The 20041-nt window shown below is 48.4% G+C and overlaps 1 protein-coding gene and 1 long non-coding RNA gene across 2 annotated transcripts; one reads left to right on the top strand and one right to left on the bottom strand.

Annotated features, from left to right (window-relative positions):
- Positions 1 to 11521: 11521 nt before the first annotated feature.
- DNAJB1 (DnaJ heat shock protein family (Hsp40) member B1) lies at positions 11522 to 15288 on the bottom strand. The gene is made up of 3 exons (XM_024556838.3): positions 14986 to 15288; positions 13212 to 13792; positions 11522 to 12907 (listed from the first exon to the last, which is right to left on the bottom strand). The coding sequence occupies exons 1-3, from the start codon at positions 15194 to 15196 to the stop codon at positions 12677 to 12679; spliced, it is 1023 nt and encodes a 340-aa protein (XP_024412606.1). The 5' UTR covers positions 15197 to 15288; the 3' UTR covers positions 11522 to 12676.
- Positions 15289 to 15378: 90 nt separating this feature from the next.
- On the top strand, positions 15379 to 20017 carry LOC123479405 (uncharacterized). Its single transcript, XR_006655020.2, has 3 exons — positions 15379 to 15646; positions 16509 to 16685; positions 19835 to 20017. It is a non-coding gene; the product is annotated as an uncharacterized lncRNA (long non-coding RNA).
- Positions 20018 to 20041: the final 24 nt, after the last annotated feature.

The following is a 20041-nucleotide window of genomic DNA, read 5'->3' as shown; positions in this document are numbered from 1 at the left end:
GGCCCCGGCCAATCGAGGGGAAGGAAGGAGATGAGCGACCAATGGGAAGCTGGGAGCTCTGGACCCAGCGCTGTAAGCTAGTAGTCGGTCGGCGGGTACTGGGTGGTGAGCGGCGGATTGGGGCTGGTCGTGGGAGTCAGGTGACTGAAGTTGAGTTTTGGAGAGAGAAGGCAAACTCTCAACGTTCGGAAAAGCGAACCCTCTAGGAGGCCTGGGAAGGGGCAGAGGGCGGCCCCCAATCCAGTTTTCCACCCGGACTACCCTGCCCCAGCCCGGCTATCCTGGGAGCGGATAAAAAGATGCATTCATTCCAGGCTGGCGGGAGGGGGACCGAGATGAATAGGGAGGGTCCTGAGTGTCCCTGCTTCCTGGGATGTACAATGGACAAGGGCATTCATTCATTCATTCATTTATCAAATATTTAATGTGCCCCTGCTCGGTGCCAGGCTCTGTCCTATCTCTACTTACACACCGACGAGTAAGCCAAATGTGCACCTGGTGGAGAGAACAGTGCGTGCAAAGCCCTGGAGGTCGGACAGAGAGAGAAACCACTTTAGGATAGAGCAATATAGTAGGAGATAGATAGCAAAGCAGTGTGAAAGGATGCAAGGGCGTGATGGTTAGACCAGCAGATATTTATAGAGCACATACTAAATGCTAGATTTCAAAGGGTACCAAGGCACCCCAAGCCTCTGTGAAAAACCCGGCACTCCAGTACAGAGCACACATGTATGCATGAAAAGACCAGGTAATCTTACCATTTCCGGGTTTGGCTTGTAACCGGGATTGCTCAGGAGGGAGCAGATCCGAGAAACAAAGATGCAGGCCAGGACGCTCAGTTCCCAGGACAGGTGAGAGATTTCCTTGTTCTAGTTCAAAGCCGGCCACTCGGGCAGCTAGGCCAGGGATTCGCTGTGTGTCCTGGAAACTGTAGTTCCTGGAGGCCTCTAACTGATAAGACCCTGCTCAAGCCTCCTTAAGTGACTGGGTCTTTGCAGTTTCTGGAGTGAGTTGCGGGGCATCCCAGCCTGGCAAGGGCCCAGCAGAGAGACAAAGTGAAAGGGAAGAGTGGGCCCTGGGCTTAGCTGCTAAGGGCTGCCTGTTTGGGCCCCACCCAGCTGGCAAACACTGAGCTTGCCATGGCAACAGGTTCAGCTATTGTCCTCTTCTTCCTGTTCTGCTGACCTCTGTCACTCCCACTGATCCATCGTTTGCCTCAGCTGGTCCAGTGCCTTCTGTGGGACTATGCCCACTGCCCTTGTTGCACCTGACATCTGAGTTGCTCCCTACACACTTGGAGAGGGCAGGATGTAGGGCCACAGGGACAGTATTGTCCTGAGCCAAAATCCACCTGAATCCACATGTTGACTGATGAGGCAGTGCTCAGGGAGGGGTAAGGGAGTTGCCCAAGGGCACAGAGCAGCACATAGCATCTCCTACCCTCTTTTAGAGTTCAAGAGGCATGCCTGAAAACAGGCTGTGAGACCCAGCTGGTAAGGAGTTCAGATTTGAGTATTATGTCTGCCCCTTTGGGGGGGGGGGAATCTTATAGAATGCCAACTATTACATGCAGAAGGAAAGGTGGAGTTAGAAAATCACCATTTTGCAGCAAGTAAATGAGTAAAATGAGTAAATGAGCAAGGCTTATAAATGAGGAAGTGGATATTCAGTCTCAAAGGGCCAGCTCACAAATTACTTGTTAATTATAATGGGGTAAAGTTACCAGTGGGGAAACCTGGAAGTCACCACCTTAACCAAGTGATCAAAGTTAACATCACCAATGATGGGACAGGCCATGTTCACGTGCCCCCTGCTGTGATATTCAGAGCTGGACATAACATCACCTGCAAAATCCTTTGCCCTGCTTAAAGTCTTTAACCTGAATCTAATCTTGAGAAGAACCAGACACATCCTGAATGAGGAACATTCCGGAAAGAAAGAAAGAACAGATGAAGGAGGGAGGGAGGAAGGAATGGAAGGAAGGGAGGAAAGAAGGGGAAGAAGAAGAAAAGGAAGGAAGGGAGAGAGAGAGGAAGGAAGAAAAAGAGAAAGAAAGAAAACTGACCTGTACTCTTCAAGCAGATCTATGTCATAAAAGGCAAAGTCAATTCTTTAATCAAATGAATGAACAAAAGTCTGGGGAGCCCTGGCTGTTGTGGTTCAGTGGATTGAGTGCCAGCCTGTGAATCAAAGGATCACAGGTTTGATTCCTAGTCTGGGGCACATGCCTGGGTTGCAGGCCAGGTCCCCAGTAAGAGGTGAACAAGAGGCAACCACACATTGATGTTTCTCTCCCTCTCTCCCTCCCTTCCCTCCTCTAAAAATAAATAAATAAAGTCTTAAAAAAAACCTATCTCGGAAACCGTTCTAGATTGAAGGAGGCAAAAGAGAGACGACTGCCAAAATCTGTATGATCCTTGATTGGATCCTGCATAAAAATTTCAAAAAAGATTAAACAGTTATAAAGGGTATTCTTGGGATAATTGGGGATATTTGAATGTTGAGTATATATTAAATAATAATATCACATCCATGTTGAATTTCCTGAGGGCAAGCATTGTACTGTGGTTACACAAGAGAATGGTCTTATTTTTGGGCAATACACACTGAATTATTTTGTGGTAAATTTGTGATGGCTGCAACTGCCAAATAGTTCAGAAAAAAATTATGCATACAATATTTTATGTACAGTATCATAATATGGTATACATTAGTATTAATATGTAAGGAGAGAGAGATTGAGAAAGCAAATGTGGCAAAATAATAACAATTCAGGAGAGTGGTATGTATATATGGGTATTTATTTTCTCGTAAATTTTCTATAGTCTTGAAATTTTCAAAATAATCACTGCAGGAAAATTCTCCCATTTCTTCCCCATCCCCAGAGACAAACTTCTTTTTTGTGTCTTTAAAAAAAAAGTGCACTCTTTTATATAGGTGCTCTATTATATTGGGCTTCTTACTTTTTCCCCCTACTCAGCATGGTATTGCTTGTTTGCTTGTTTTGCACTATACCTTGAAGATCCATCTATATTGCTAATATCTTGACTCTGTTTTCTTCTAAATTCTCCTTAATGCTCCACGAGCTGCCTGCCTCATAATGTACTCATTTTACCCTCAAGGATGGTCATCAGGCAGCCGTCAGCCCCCCACATCACAGTGGACAGCCATGGACATACCTCTTTAGGTACCTGGTAAAAATCTCCCTAGAGATACCTGGATGTAGAGATGCTGGTTCACAGGGCAGAGTGAATTGCTGCGTGGCCCCTCAGACTGGCTGCCCCCATCACACCCACTGGCAGTACTGGAGGGTCCCATGTCCCTACATTTCCGCCAGTCATTGGCATTATCCAGCTTACTAATTCTTGCCACTCTCATTGTAAATTAATATCACCATTGCTTTATTTTATATTTGTCTAATTTCTAATCATTTTGAGCATATCCTCATTTGCTTGATGGACTTCTGGTTCTCCTCTTCTGCAAATTACCTGTTCATAGCTTCTGCCCTGTTTGTACTTGATCTTGCTATCGTTTCTTACTCATTTGAATAAGTTTCTTACAGAGTGTAAATCTGCACTGTCCAATCTGATCTGACTTGAATGCTTTGCTCTCACGTGGTTATTGAGAACTTAAAAAGTGGCTAATACAAATTGAGATGTGCTGTTGGTGTGAAATACACACTGGATTTCTAAGACTTAGTGGAAAGCAAAGAGGATGTACAATACCACACCTCATTAGCTGCTTTTTTATACTGACTACATGTCATCATAATAATGTGGATGTATTGGGCTAAATTAGATGTTATTCAAATTAATTTAACTCTTTTTTTACTATTTTAATGTAAAATTTAAAATCACGCATGCACTTGCAGAGTTCTATTGAATAGAACTGGGATATAGAACCCTTGTCGGTTTCAGCAATGATAGACAATGTTTAGATAGAGCTTCCTGGATGCTAGGCACTGTTCTAAGAATTTTATATTTATTAAACCGTTGAACTCTCCTAATGACCCTCTGGGCTAGCTACAGTGTCCAACTTTGCAAATATATTCTTCCATTCCCTCATGTGGCAATTTACTCCTGACATTCTTCATTGGAAGGAAATGCCTAGTTTCAGTGTAATGAAACATCCATTTTGTGGTTTCTGCCTGTAAAATGTAATTAAGAAGGCCCTTGCTACTCTCAAAAGTATTTTTGCCACAACTCAATTTGTATTAGCCACTTTTTAAGTTCTCAATAACCACATGAGAGCAAAGCATTCAAGTCAGATCAGATTGGACAGTGCAGATTTACACTCTGTGAGAAACTCATGCAAACGAACAAGAAATGATAGCAAGATCAAGCGTAAACAGGGAAGAAGCTATGAATGCGAAGGTATTTTTGTTCTTTTTTTTCTATTCATTCTCTGGTTTTACTTTCTCTGTGTCTTAGTCCACCTTGGGTTGTGGGATAGGACACAGTCATATTCCTCCACAGCCTGCACTGCTCACCAGCTAGCTATGTGACCCCGGACAAGCACCTTTCCCCATGTGCCTCAATCTCCTCATCTGTAAAATGGGGTTCATCATCATAGGAAGTTGGTATAACAATTCTAAAGTTGTTTCAGTTCCACTTAGGATGCAATGAACTATTCTGTGTCAAATGCCTACAAGTGGTGCCTTGCAGGTAGCAAGCTCCGTGAACATCTGCTATTATTAAACTGTGCCGAGGGCACAGGAATGAAAAAAACACTGTGTGTCATAATAGGAACATGATAGAAATAGAAACTTTTATTAAGCTCTTACTGTGTGCCAGGCCCTGTGTTGGCTGCTTTTTAGGAGTAATCCCACTGGATATTGTCCCCATTCTACAGACAGGGAGACAGAAGCTCAGAGAGAGGGAGCCACGGGCTCAAAGTTGCACAGACACGTGTGAGTGTGGCACTTCAGCTCCAACCCCAGCACACGGGACAACCCTCTGGGAGTGTGAGTCTCCTCTTCCTCAATTTGGAGCCTGACTCTGAGACGTGGGGGACAGGGCATACTGAAGAAGGGTGGTACTGAGGGAGGTTGCCCTGGCAGACTGATCTCAGTCTGATTTTTGGCTCGTAGTGGCCTGTAGGTTGGACTCTCCTTGTAGTGTGGCAGGGCTGGAATGAGAGGGACCGGCCCAGAGGGGAAGCAGAGTAAGTGGCCCTGACTAGGCTAGTGGCCCTAAGTGGCTTTGGGTCTTAGCCCTGGCCTGGTGCCTGCCCTTGGCTAGTGGATTTTAGGAAGTCACGATAAAATTTGGCAGTAGTGCTGTTTTCTGGATGGGCAGATCTCCTTTCAAAATAAAATCTCCAATTATTTCCCAACACCTTGGCCCCACCTGGTCTAGCCCCATCATCTCCAGCAGTTGACTTCTCTCTGGTCTCCTGACTCGCTGCACCCCATGTCTGTTTCCCCCACAGCCGCCAGAGGGCACCTGTGAGCATCCAAGTCAGGTTCCCGTCCCCCACCCCCACCTCCAACTTTCTCTGCTAATCACCCCCCACCCGACCAAGAGGCCCTGTGCCCTCAAAACACCCTTTGCTTAAGTATTTCACCTGAAGTCAGGCCTGGCTATGTTGATGTCCAGCATAATCTTCCCAAGGAAACTTGGACCCCCAGTTAGACAAGCTGCCCAGGTCCCAGCGCCAACTTCCTGGTAAAAGGAAATCACACCGTGTCCCTCTTGACTCAAACTCTTTCAACCAGCTTCTCCACCCCAGGCACGTAGGCCTGTCTCAGCAGGGCCCAGACACCTGGCCTGTCTTAGTCATGGGCATGCCCCACCCTACTCTTTCCAGCTCTCTCTCTTCAGACCACACCAGGCCTCAAGCTCTCACACTCTCCAGGCTTGCGAGGTCCACGCCTGCTGCCTGCTTAGGGGCCTCCTGCGTGGGGCTTCAGCTCCAGTGGCCCATCCCTGAGCCCTAACAAGCTCCTGTCCCCTGGCCTGTGTACCAGGGCGTGCCAGTCCTCCGCCTTTTGAGCTCTCTGGTTATGGGTAGTGCCCTGCTCAGTGTAATGGGCTGAATGATGCACCCTCCTCCCCCAGTGATAGTTCTTGTCCCCAAACCTGTGAGTGTGACCTTATTTGGAATAAGGGTCTTTGCAGACCTAATTAAGGACCTTAAGGTTATTCTGGATTAGGGTGGGCCCTGAATCCAATGACACATGTCCCTGTAAGACACAGAAAACAGAGACACACAGAGGGGAGGGCCATGTGAAGACAGAGGTAGATGGGGGTGATGTAGCAACAAGCCAAGGAGCCCCAAGGATGGTCAGCCGCTGCCAGGAGCTGGGAGAGAACCCTGAGACAGAGTCTCCCTCAGAGCCTCCAGAGGAACCTGCCCTGCCCATGCCTTGGGTTTGGACTTTGGGCCTCCAGACCTGTGAGAAAATAAATTCCTCTTGTTTTAAGTCCCTAGTTTGTGGTGCTTTGTTATGGCAGCCTCAGTGAGGTCCGTATTTCCCGGGAGATGGTGAGCTTCACAAGTCACCCCAGATTGCTATGTCTGTTGCCCACTGGGTCCCCTGGGCCTAGTGTTGAGCTGGCCCTCAGGAGCTGTGCCCAATGACAAATACATGAGTCAGGATGTAGGAGCAGGGCCCAGGAAAGAGGGAGCCAGGAGAGAACATCCACTCCTCCCAGGTGGGAGTTGAAGGAGCTGAAGTGTGGGGGCCCCTTGCCGGGGAGCCACAGCAGACCCCCAGCCTGAGGTGTCCTTCCTCTGCACACTCCCTGATGTGAGCAGTCATAGAACAAAGGTCACAAGTCCTCTTGTCGGAATCACTGTCACTCAATGACCCATTCAGCAGACACTCAGAGGGCCACTTCTGGGCCAGGTGCCACTCTGGGCACTTGGGGTGCAAAGATGGTGATGACCTCAAGGAGAATTGGTTGCTCTGCAGGGGGACCTTCTTGAGTGTTCCCGAGATTGTCTCCCTTCCCCTCGTGACAAAGACACAGATGTCTGACTGAATATTCACAGAGTTTCAGGCTCCCTTCCCCACCCCATCTTGGACAGGCGTGGAACCTGCAGACCGTGAAGTGTTCCCAGGTCTGTGGGAAGGAACGGAAGTACACGTACTTTAAGGACTAGATTTTAATAGAACATATAGATGCTTATTGTTTGTGTTGTGCTTTTTAAGATGGAAAGTTGGTGTGTTGAAATCTCAAGAGGCTGGTAATGACATGTTTTGGGGACTTGAAGTTTTCTTACAATTAAATGACACTCCACCTCCTCACCCCCAGCAGAGGAAAATTAAGACAAAACAAAACCCCAAATGCTCACAAGCTCAAAACCTTCCTTACTCAGAGGAGAAGCTGAAGTTCTCCCTGCATCCCCTCAGACTCTGGACCACTTGCCCCATCACCTCCACTGTCCTCACTTCCTCCCATCTCTTCTCCTCCCACTCACCCCTGAGTCATTGGCTCCGGCCTCTCTGAGCTCCTGCCTGTTCCTCAAACAACTCAGGCACTCTCCTACCTTAGGACCTTTACACAGGCTGCTCCCTCTGCCTGGAATGCTATTTCCTCACTCTCTACCTGGCTTCCTCCTTACCTCCTTGAAGTCTTTGTTCAAATGTGACCTTCTTAGTGAGGCATTTGCTGACTTTGTGACTTAAAATTATGCTCAACATTATGTTCTCTGCCCATGTGTTTTATATTTCATCACTCTCATCACTATCTAGCATATTTAATGCTTTATTTACTCTCAATTATCCCCTCCCCCACTTGACTGCCAGCTCTGCAAAGGCAGGAATTTTGTCCAGTTTTGTTCACTGGCTGTGTCCCCAGTATCAAGAACAGGGCTAGGCACACACTAGGCATTCAATACATGTTTTACTGAATGGGTGAGTGCTTATGATGTGTCAGGCACTATCCGTGTGCTTCGATAATTAGTAACCAATGAGAAAAAGTAATATTCAAGGAGACCTGGTGTAGGTTTTGTGCTGAGTGCTTTAGAAAGACTGCCCACATTAGCCACACCCTTGGTCTGGGCCAGGCTTGTAGTTAGCTAAGTTCTCTGGCTCTGGGGGAGTGAGAAGGCGCGAGTGACTTCTATGATTAGGTCTGTTTCCCGTGGGAAGAAACCAAGGCTCAGAGAGGTTGTGTCATTTTTCTTCGGGAATACAGTGAGCAGAACTTGAGCTCAGCACAGCCAACCTCCAGAAACCAAGTCCTTCATGCCATGTCCTTTTGCCTCCCGATGCATTGCCTCACCCAGTTTTCACAGCACCCCTATGAAGTCTGTACCTTCATTGCCCCTGGTTGTCAAGAGGCCACTTGGACTCAGAGAAGTGAAGTCACTTGCTCAAGGACCCACAGCAGCAGAGTGACAGAGCCTGGATTCAGAGCCAGGGTGACTCAGCCCAGGAGTCGAGTGAGCAGGTTGTCACAATAGCAGGGGAGTCAGCCTGCTGCGGACACAGTGTCCTCATGCTGGGTAGGGGCCGCGGCTTGAGCTGAGGGTCTCAGCAACTTGCCTGGGAATTTGGTTTTTAAAGCTCAACTAAGAAGAGCACTTAACCTAAAAGACCTGGGACACACCTCAGCCTTTGGGGTACAGGCTGTGGGCTGAGCGAGCTGTGAAGGGTGTAGTCATGCTAATAACTGACACCCGGTGCTGGTTCTATGCCAGGCCTTAGGGTGTATGGATCTGTATCTAAAAGTACAACCCTAGAAGAGGCACTGCAGCTGTCCCCCCACCCCCCTGTCCATAGGAAATATAGTCCAAGGCCCCCAGGATGTTGGAAACCACAGATAGTACCAAACACTATCTATTACAGGGTTTTTTTTTTTTTTCTGTGTGCACCTACCTACAGTAAAGTTTAATTTATAAATTAGGCACAGAGATTAACAACAATAATAAACTAGAACAATTATAACAATGTACTATAATAAGGGCTATGTGAATGTGGTCTCTCTTACTGAGAACTTTCACCTTTTTACTTAAAGGGAGCACTGCATGGCTCCTCTTTGGCATCACCTTGCATCACTACCCTTGCACTTTGGGGCCATTATTAAATAAACTGTGTTATTTGAACACAAGCACTGTGATACTGTGGCAGTTGATCTGATAACCAAACTGGCTGCTAAGTGACTAATGAGCAGGCTGTGGGGAGCATATATAGTGTGGACAAAGGGATGATTCAGCTCTGGGCTGGATGGAGTGGGTCGGCAGGAGACTTCCTTGGACTACTCTGAATGTCCAGTTGAAAACTTATGAATTATTTCCAGAATTTTCCATTTAACAATTTTGACTGTGGTTGACTGGTGTTAACTGAAACTGTGGAAAGCAAAACCACAGATAAGGAGGGGATCTACTCTATTATTATACTTAGTATACAGTTGAAGAAACTGAGGCACAGGGAGGTTGTCATTTGCCCAAGGTCACACAGCTAGAAAGTGATTAAGCTGAGACTCAAATCTGGAAGCATAAAAAATGGCTAGGAGAGAGTAAGTGGCCACCAAACACTGACCTGGATACTCACACCCATGTGGGTAGGCATGGCAGAATAAAGATGTACAGTAGCAGGAATGAGGAAGCTCTTTATTTTCATGACACACTACGCACGAGGAGAAGTGCAGAGTGTATAATATGTATCATTTGTGTGAAAACAGAAAAATGCATTTGCACAGATCTCAGAAAAGGCACAGGAGGTACTGGGAATATTCGCTGGGGGTGGACTCAAATAGGAGGATGGGAGGATTCTCACTCTATGTGCCTTTGCAAGTTTGGTACTATGGTTACACAGTCAACAATCAAACTGAAAATTTAGAAATTATGTTTATATAAGCGCTTTCTCAGAATGCACAAAAAATGTTTTAAAAAACCTGATGCCATGGCTTGTCCATACTGGCACGGAGGGAAAGGCAGCTGCAGGCCCAGAAGTGGGAGGGCACTCAACTTCTCACAGCAGGCTGGATGACATTTTGAGTTTTGTAGTTTTAATCATGTAAAAATGTGACACTGCTGCTACAGTGGATTAAGATAAGGTGGGTCAACGGGGTAGCTCTGCATGTACTGACAGAAAAGGAACCCAGAACGTGCTCAGAGAGGCAGCACAGCAACAGGAAGATGAATCTGTAGCCCTGGCCAGTGTGGCTCAGTTGGTTGGAGCATTATCCTCTAATCCAAAAGGTGGTGGGTTCCATCCCTGGTCAGAGCACATGTCTAGATTGTGGGTTCACAGGGATATTTCTCTCCCTTTGTCTCTCTCTAAAATTAATGAGCATGTCCTTGGGTGAGGATTAAAACCAAAAATCCCTAAAGGGCAGCTCAGGAAGAGGAAGAGTCTGCTAGTGGACCCACCAAGCACCTCTGGACGCACACAACCAGGTCCAGCATGGGCCAAACAGTACACACCTGAGAGGCAGGCCTTCTGTCCACTGAGTCCTTTGTCTTTTTCACCATGATCACTGCCCTGCCCACGCCCTCAGTAGGTTTTTGGAAGTTCCCATTACTGTATGCATTTATTTAGCCTTTGTGCACTTCTGGGTATAAAATTCACGGGGACCTGCTACATAATGGAGATTGGGGGCAGGGGATTGGCAGCCCTGGGGATACTGACCCCATCCAAAGCCAGGTTCAATTTTTCATTGAATGTCTTGGTGCCTGAGGCAGTTCAGTAAATCTCTCTTGTGATGAAGTCCTTTATGTCTCTGACTACTTGGGTTACCTGGGGTTACCTCTGAACCATAGAATGGCTCAATGTGGCTGCTCAAGACCTGTCTTAGATTTGGTGAAAAGCCCTCTAGCTCTGTGCTATCCAATTGTTGCCACTAACCACGTGTAGCTATTGAGGACTTGAAATGTGGTTGGAGCAACTGAGAAATTTTAATTTCCATTTAAAAACAGAACATTCAATTCATCCACAAGTTTTCTGGGACAGTGCTGTTCCTAGAATGTTATCAGTGGTTAAATTGTTTCAGGGGAAGTAAAAGATACTCCTAAGTTGACTTTAATATGGTGTTAAATTTGTGTTCTTTTTGTAGCAAAGTAGCAATACATTGTTTCTAGACTGTGTAATTACTTACCTTGTAGTAAAACCAGTCCCTTATAAAAAAGTTACAAAGTAAAAGTCGCTTCAGTGGCCTGCAAATAAAGTGAGGGCAGGAAATGTTCTTCTCCAGGGCAGGCAGACAGCATCAGGCTGGACTCCTGGTCAGTTTTGGCCAGGACTTGCCTAACACCCACACTGTTCCAGCAAGAGAGGAGTGGAGGATGATTAAGAGGGCAGACCACGCACTGCCTTCTGGGACCCAGAAGACAGGATGGAGAAATGCTTAACTTGGGCCCCAACCTTCACACACTCAAGAAAAACCCAAGCTCTGAATACATTGGAGTCTCTGGATGCTAAGTCTGGGTTGGTTAAGAGTTGTTTCACAGAGGAATCCTGCCTCCAACCCAGCCCCCACCTCCAGCCCTGGCTGTCTTTGGAGGAATGCCCAAGCTCCCACCCCAGCCCCAGTCAGCAGAGCCCTCAAACAGAGTCGCAAGACTGCTCCCCTGAGGTTTAGCATCAGTCTTTAATGCTGTCACGCTGCACATTGACAAGTCACACGCTTTGGTCTTGCGTTGGCAGTGGCAACTTAACAATGAGTCTAAAGGTCTGAGCACCAGACTGTCCTTCAGGGAACAGACACTCATTCCAATGCCCCCCCCCACTCCCCGCAACCATTCCTTCTGAATTCCATCATGGGCCTGTACAGAGAGCAGCAGCTGCCATAGACTGATTTCATCTGGGTATACACCAACTTTACACGGAATTATAAAAACGTATTTACAGACGTTCCACAGTGCTCCTATAATCAGAAGCAAAGACCCTTTTATCAAAAGGGATTATATCTAGGGCTGTGCAAAATTCAAAAGGATCAGATCCTTTTAAAAGAGTCCAGAGTCCATTAAACAAAAAAATAACCTGGGCCACTAGGAAGCTCTGGTGTGCCAGAGATTGCCTTACAGGAAAGAACCCTTAAATGAGCACACTTGGCCTCGGAGCCAGAGGTTGAAAGGGCTCCTGACTCTCAAGGGAGAGAGGTGGCTGTGCAAGTCACTCTCACTCACTGAGGCTGGCTCCCTTGTCCTGCTGGAATAAGAGGTATTGCTTGTGGTCACTGGCCAGGCAGTTCTGCAAAAACAGTCTAGGTTCTCAATTTGAGATGGCAAAAGATGGGTTTCTTCAGAGGAAAAGCAAGACATGGGAGACAAATACAGAATAAAACATGAACTGGTCACACAACAGAAACTGAAGAGTATACAGGGAAGGTCTGGTAACCAGGATGGCAGGCTGACATCACCTAACGGCCACAAGCAAAGGGATGACAGAGGGCTCAAGTCCAGCTGCAGGGCTGCCTCTCGGCTCTGTGCAGGGCCTTAAGGAGAAGGGGTGGGCCCATCCCAGGAGGGCTGCAGGACCCAGTGGAGCAGACTGGAATGCTGTCTCCTGCTATCACCACCACCTGTTGCCCTATTGCTCGAAAAAGCACTGAAGTCTAAAGCACGACTTTGAAAGATTGTAATATATTCTCTGGAAAACATTCAGCAGTACGCAAGCCCTCCCTGGGCCCTCCCGCCCTCTCATGGGTCCACAAATGGTGGAACGGTCCAGAAATCCTTGAGCTCTAGAAAGGTCCCTGGTCAGTCCTTTGGGGAACACAGGTGGTTATTTTGGAAGAATCTGCTCAAGTACGGTTCTTGATGTCTGGGGAAGCCTGTCGGGGAAGATTACTTCAAACTCAATAATGAGGTCCCCACGTTTCTCGGGCATTTTGGGGAGAGGGAGGCCTTCTCCAGGAACTTTTCGCCTCATGCCAGGCCTGATGACATCTTTGAACACGACGGGTATGGTCCTGCCGTCCAGAGTGGGGACATTCACAGTACAGCCACACAGAGCCTTGGAAAGGAAAAGTGACAGTATTAGATGAAGGGTACCTTAGGAAGTTCCAGTCCTGTCCAGAGGCTGTTTGAGGTAGGATAGGAATCATCAGACCTCTGCAGCTAAGACCCTGCTCCAGATCTACCCAAGTCACCAGCACAGAAGCTCCAGGAAAATGGAGTCCTGGTTAGCCTTATTCCTGCTGCACCCTCTAAGTCTAGCAGGCACCAAATGCTCAGAAATATCTGGCAGACATATACCAAACTGCTTCGAAAAGCAACCACCTCTTTCTCCACAGACACCACCCTGCCTAGTGCCTTACCTCACGAAGGGTGATCCTGGCTGGGTAAATGACATCAGAGCCATCTCTCTTAAAGATATTGTGTGGCTTGTCCTTTAAAACAAAGACAATGTCAGCTGGAATGTTGTTAGATGTCTGGTCTCCCTCCTTGGGGAAGGTGATTTTGGTCCCTTCTTTCCACCCCTTTTTCACTTCAATGGTCAAGATTTTGTCTTCGTTGCGAATGCTCTTCCCATCGGGGTTCAGCCGTTTATGGGAGATCTTCATCTTCTTGGTACAGCCATTGTAGATTTCTTCAAGGGAGACTCTAAGGTCATGGGTAACAGGGGGGTCTTGCTTCTTTTGGGTGGGCTCTTGGGCAGGGCGGGAGCGGACAAAGTTCATGTTGGTGAAGCCACCCATGCCCATGGGGAAGCCGGGGAACGGGTCATCAACATCCATGCCTTCCTCCCCGTTCCGCTGTCCAAAAAAGGTGTCAAAGGGGTTTCGGCCACCGAAGAACTCAGCAAACATGGCATGAGGGTCTCCATGGAATGAATAGCTAAAGGAGGTGCCGTTAGCACCACCGCTGCTCCCACCACTGGGGCCACTGCCCTTCAGGCCTGAAAGGCAGAATTGAAAATAGTCAGACGGTTGCCTGGGGACTTTCCTTAAGGAAAAAAAAGCTTGGGAGCCACAAAAGATGAATTTTATTTAGCGTGTTAGAGATCTAGGAGGAACCTGAGCTTTTGCCTCCCACTACAGTAGCAGAGACAGACTCCCCATCCAGGTACTTCAGTCTGGCATGACAGTAGCAAGGGGGCTCAAGCTCTGAGATGATCCTCTCTAGGGGCCACCCAGATTCTGCCACTTCCTCACTGACTCACCCTCCAGCAATGATACAACGAATTAAAAGAATTCACTAAAAAAACAGATTAAAAAAAAAAAACCCACTCCAGGGTCTGCGTTTGGTGTTCACTCTTAAGTACTTTAGGGCTGGAAACGTGTGTGGGCAGAATAAAAAATATTGGTAAAACCATACACGTATGTATTTTCAAATTCTCACACCCTGGCACAAACTGCCACCATCCTTATATAAAAAGCCACTTAATTTCTTAACACCAAGCCCCGAAACCAGTTTGAATTATCCACAAGCAACTGGACAAACAAGAAGGCTGCTTTCTCTTTCCCTGAGAACAGCTACCTAGGGAGGCTGCGTTAGAGGCCGGACCCTGAGATCTCTGTACCTGGACAGCCCGAAGTGGGAGCTGGCTGCCATCTAAATGCCTGGCTCTGGGCCGGGTAAGCACTTTACAGGGATAAGCTCACTCACCCTCCCAGGAGCCCGAGAGGGAGGCGGACGAAAACTGGCGCTACCCTTTGCAGGATCACTGCACTCAGGTGGTGCTCGGCCAGAAGCCCTGGCCTGCACCCCTGGACAGCCCGGCCCCCAACCTCTCCCAGGTCAACCGGGACATGTGGGCCTGCATCGTCAACATCCGAAGAAACCTCCGTCCTCCTCCCCGTCTGCACCCGCAACCAAGGAGGCGGGTGAAGGCGCCCAGAGACCGGCAGCCCCAGACATGCTAGAAGCTTCTGGGTGAGCGGCGCGGCCAAGGTTCCTCCTCCCAACGGGCTGCCGCCTACCCGAGGGCGTAGGCCCGCGTGGCTAGAGGGCGGGGACTGCTCGCCGCACCGGGCGTCTCCCTCCTCGTTCCCCACGCCGGCCCGGGGTTCCGCGGCCAGGCTGCGGACCCTCGGTTTCCCCGCCTGTCAAACGGCGGGGCCGCGCCCCCAGCCGCGCGCGCGCACGAACCTTCCTCTCCGTAGCGGTCGAAGATCTCGCGCTTGCGCGGGTCGCTGAGCACGTCGTAGGCCTCGGCAATCTCCTTGAACTTCTCCTCGGCGCCGGGCTCCTTGTTCTTGTCCGGGTGATAGCGCAGCGCCTGGCGGCGGTAGGCCCGTTTGATCTCCTCCTCCGACGCGCCGCGGGCCAAGCCCAGCGTCTGATAATAGTCTTTCCCCATGGCCCCCGCCTGCGGCCCGCCGCCAACCTGTCTACTTCCCCCCGCGCTGCCGCCGCCCCGTCCCGGACTCTATATACCCGTCCGGCGGAAGCTTCCAGAGCCCGCCAGCCCTCTCCAGAACCTTCCGCCACGCCCTCCACACCGCAACGACCAATCGCTGCCTCCCAGCCCTCGGCGCGCGACATCCGGGGCGGGTCCGCGCCGCCAACGGCCGCCCGCGCGTGGCCACACCTCTTCCCGCACCGCCCTCTGCAACGCCTCTCCAGGGCGCGCGCGCTGGGCGACTGCGGCCTCGCCCGTCCTCCGCGGGGAGTCCACCGCAAACTTGTGTCGTCGCCCGCGGTGACCGAGCCTGCAGCGTTTCCCACACCGTCCCATACCTTGCCACGACAAGCTGCTGTGAAGAACGTAAACTTGCGCCCCGCAACTCACAGGGTCGGGTCTTGCCAGGTGACCTTGAGCAAATTGCTTAACCTCTCTCTACGCCACATTCCCCTTTCTGTGAATAAAAATACCCACCCGCCCCCTTCTTCCGGCAGTGAGGAGAGGGCAGTTTGGAACCCCCAAACTGTCTCTGCCCTCACCAGGCAGGTCCCTGTAAAGCGAGGTGAGGGCTTGGGACGAAAGCTCACCTCCCAGAGAGGTAGGTCTCCCCAGTCCCGCTGCTCCTCAGGCTTTGCACTTGACCGTTTTCTCAAGAACACGTGCCACTGAAATCTGAAGCTATCTTGTTCCTTCATTTTAATGCTAAATGTTACCTGCCTCAGCCCGTGATCCCCACCAGCGGGGACTGGGTCCTGTCAGTCAGTGCTGGGTCTCCAGTACCCTGAACAGTGTTTGCCAGTCAGTTGTAATGGACGCTTCATAAATATTTGTAGCTGTTTCGAATGCATCTGCCTCCTTTTCTCTCTCCACTACCTTTATGATTTGGGGGAACATGGGAGTGTCCTAAACCTCTCATGGCCTCTGTTTCCTCTTTTGTGGGCGACACGATCCCTTTTCGCTCTAGGATCTAAGGTGCCTCTGGTCAAGGACAGGGCTGATGGGTGAGGGAGGTTCAGAAAGGGGTATTGCTTGGACTGGGCCTAGGGAAGAGGGGGTAGGCAGTGGTGGCCGCCAAGGGGTCAGGGCCGTGTGACATTGGCTCTGGAGCCAGGTAGTGTCCTTTTTGGTTCTAGCACTTGCTGGCTCCATGAGCTTCGGCTGGTTACTGACCCATTCTGGGCCTCAGCTTCCTAATCTGTACAATGGGGGAGGGGGTTGTACTTGCCTCATAGAACTTTGAAGTTGACGTGAGTCAACATTTGTAAAGGGCCCAGGACAGCCCTGGCTCAAAGGGGTGACGAACCCTTTTGTTGAATGAGGAGCTGCAGAACCACCTGCTTCCTGGCAGCCTGGGACTCCTGAGAAAGGTCACTCTAGCCTTCCCTGTGGTCCAGTGAGGGGATGCCGGCCCTGCGTGGCTGCTCACCGACTCTGGGGAAACCTGGTAAGGACTCTGAACTAGAACACACGCTGGTCCATTTGGGAGGATTGGTTTGGGCTGCGTGTCCACCCGTACAGCATAGCAGAGGGTCACGAGCCAAGCATGGGAGAACAAGAGTTTGATTTTTAAAAAGTTGCATAAATAAGCCCTGGCTGGTGTGGCTCAGTGGATTGAGCACCGGCCTGAGAACCAAAGGGTCACCAGTTCAATTCCCAGTCAGGGCACATGGCTGGGTTGTGGGCCAGGTCCTCAGTGGGGGGTGTATGAGAGGCAACCACACACTGATGTTTCTCTCCCTCTCATTCTCCCTCCCTTCCCCTCTCTAAAAATGAATAAATAAAAATCTTTAAAAAGATAAATATTACTGAGAGAGTAGATCTTAAAAGTTCTCATCACAAGAAAAAAACTTACAAGAACAATGAACAAATACTGGGGTTTTCCTGAGGAAGAAGTATCGGCTCCTAAGAGTTTCGAGCGTGTGTGGCTCAGTGGGTTGAGCGCCAACCATCAAACTGAAAGGTCACCGGTTGGGGGTGATTCTTGTCTCTCTCCCTTTGAAATCCTGGACACACTATTTACTTATTTACTGCCTGTGTGATCTTATACAACTTGATTGCTCTTAGCACTTAGGGTTGCTATGTGGATAGTTGTAAGAGGGGCCAGGAAATGAACATTATAATAACAGTTAATATGGACATGGCCTTACTATGTGCCAAGCCATTTTCAAGTGCTCAGTGTGTATTAACTCATTTAATCCTTGCAATAATCCTAGGAGGTTGGCCTAGTGTTACCTTCATTTTACAGGTGGGGAAACCAGGGCCCTGAGCGGTCATGTGACTTGCCTGAGGACACCCAGGAAGTAAGATGCTTAAGTGTAGAGTGTTTAGCACACAGCTTCTGGTAAATACTCAGCTTGTGTAAGATGTAATTGAGATAATGATAAAGCTTTAATTTAGAAAAATGCACTCTTTTTCAATTTTCTTCATCAAAAAGGCATTCAAAAGCACTACTGCCAGATGGGCCAGCATTCCCACCCTTGGCTGAATACACATGTATATTCAATAAAAACCCATGTTCACTCACTCTTTTTTATTGTTGAGAAGTATTCAATTGAATGGATACACTGTGGTTTGTTTATCCATTCATCACTGATGTACATTTTGGTTATTCGAATAAAGCTGCTGTGACAAAAAAACGCATGTTCACATAAAACCCATGAACCAATGTTTATCAAAGTTTTATTCATAATTGCTGAAAGCCATTAAAACTAAAATGTCCTTCAGTGGGTGAATGGATGAACAAACTGATCCAGCAACAAGATGGAATACTATTCAGCCATAAAAAAGAAACAAGCTGCCCTGGGTGGTGTGGCTCAGTGGATCAAGTGCCGCCCTGCGAACCAGAGTCAACAGTTTGATTCCCAGTCAGGGTACATGCCTGGGTTGCAGGCCAGGTCCCCAGTTGGGGGCGTGTGAGAGACAACCACACATTGATGTTTCTCTCCTTTTTTTTTTTTTTTACCTCCCTTCTCCTCTCTAAAAATACATAAAATCTTTTAAAAAAAGAAAGAAACAAGTTACTGATACTGGAAATAATGCAGATGAACCTCAAATACATTGTTAGTGAAAGAAGGCTGACTCAAAAGGCTCTTTACTGTGTGATGCCATTTTATGGGACCTTCTGGAAAAGGCAAAAGTATTGGGGGCAGAAAGTGATTGTCAGGAGCTGGGACCTGCTAAAGAGGGGTACAGGAGAAATTTTTGAGATGATGAATATGCTCTGTGTCTTGCCTGGGGGTGGTTATACTGTCTGTATTCAGAACTATACACTGAGAAAAGTGAATTTTACTGTATGTAAAATATACCTCATTGAAAAAACAAAGACAAAGATTCTGTGGGCTTAATGATAAAAATGATAAAAATAAAAATGGCAAAACAGGGCAGGGCTTGGGAGATCTCCCTCTGTGGCTCCTGACACAGCAGAAGTTGCTAACCAGCCCTAGCTTGTCTGCTCATTGCTCCACCTTCCCCCACATTCTCTGAAACAGCTCTATCCTGCTCCCCCAAACCAGCCAAGCCAGGTTCGGGGAAAATCAAGATCCTACCTTACCTGTACATGGGAAATACAAAAAGCGCTTGTGATCCAGACACAACTGAACATACCAGATCTTTGATGTCCAAATGACTGTGTTCCCCCAAATCTGAGACCCCTGGAGGCCCCGCTTATCTTTCAGCGCTGCCAAATGCAAGACCTTTCTGGAATTTTCCCTTTGGAAACTACTCTCAGGGGCTTGTTACAGTCGGCTCAGCAAACACCAAATGTGTCTACTTGTCACTGTTACAAATTCACCACTGTGCTGGGCATGCTGAGGGCACAAGCATGATTTAGCTGTCCCTAATAACAGGCACCGCCAGAGCTACAGTACAGTGTCATGAATGGCTGTATAAAGTGGCCAGTCTTCATTCCAAGGGTGGATTTGATTTTTGCTGACAGCCTGGTTACTGGAAGCCAGATGAAGCCAACAAGGGGTCCTTACCCCTGCACTAACCGTCAAAAGTAAGGAAGGATTCTCCTCTGGAGACCTGCTCCTGCCTGCCTTTGAGCCTCTTGTGCATGAGCAGGGTGGAAATTATTTGTATGCTCCTGAGGGCGCACGGCACAGTAGATTCACAAAATGATTTGGTTCCTGTTGAATGAGTGTGCAGCTCAGGAAAGCAGTCTCAAAAAAGGAACTCCATGATGTTCCAAGTCTGTAGAAATGTGTATGCAATCTCTCCACGAATGTGATTTATTTGGCCACAACACCACATTACCTAGCTGGAACCCAGTAATATGGAAGATGCACCTACTCAGACCACACTGGAGAAAATGAAAATCGCCAGAACTGGCAAAGTAGTAAAATGTGGCTAGGTTTTAGGGTTCAATCCTGCCTGTTCAACAACTCACAATTAAACATCTCAAGTAATTCAACTTGGTAGGATTTTAACCCGTGGCCTTGGAGTATTCCCCTGTCCCCCTTAAATAGGGCAGCAAGGAGGCCTGTTGGGACACAAACGATTGTAAGGTACTATGAGCCCCACAACTAACAAAAGGATAGGTGCTTTTGAAAGTTATAAAACACCTTTGTGCTTTCATTTGTTTTGTCCACATAGGTACAGTGAAAAAGATAGTGAGTTTCTGAAGACCACAGCCTTGGCCGTTACCTGGAAGTCCCCAAAAGCTGTAACTTCAGAAGTTTCTAGAAGTGAACCTGGATGATTAAGGACTCAGCAGTGACTCACCCTCACCCCACCCCACTCCCCTATGATTCAGAGATCTACCTTTGAGGACTTCTCCCCATCTCTCTGATGTTAGATCTC

Source organism: Desmodus rotundus, chromosome 9 (assembly GCF_022682495.2).
Source record: "Desmodus rotundus isolate HL8 chromosome 9, HLdesRot8A.1, whole genome shotgun sequence".
In the NCBI taxonomy this organism is placed as follows: domain Eukaryota; kingdom Metazoa; phylum Chordata; class Mammalia; order Chiroptera; family Phyllostomidae; genus Desmodus; species Desmodus rotundus.
The sequence above is the reverse complement of the archived record's forward strand: the minus strand, read 5'-3'. Positions and strand labels throughout refer to the sequence as shown.

What these genes read in the sequence shown, in the direction of transcription:
- DNAJB1 (XM_024556838.3), bottom strand. Translation starts at nt 15,196, where the DNA reads ATGGGGAAAGACTATTATCAGACGCTGGGCTTGGCCCGCGGCGCGTCG. An exon ending in CGACCGCTACGGAGAGGAAG is followed by an intron (nt 13,793 to 14,985) that starts GTTCGTGCGCGC and finishes TCTGCCTTTCAG; the next exon opens with GCCTGAAGGGCAGTGGCCCC. An exon ending in CCAGGATCACCCTTCGTGAG is followed by an intron (nt 12,908 to 13,211) that starts GTAAGGCACTAG and finishes TTCCTTTCCAAG; the next exon opens with GCTCTGTGTGGCTGTACTGT.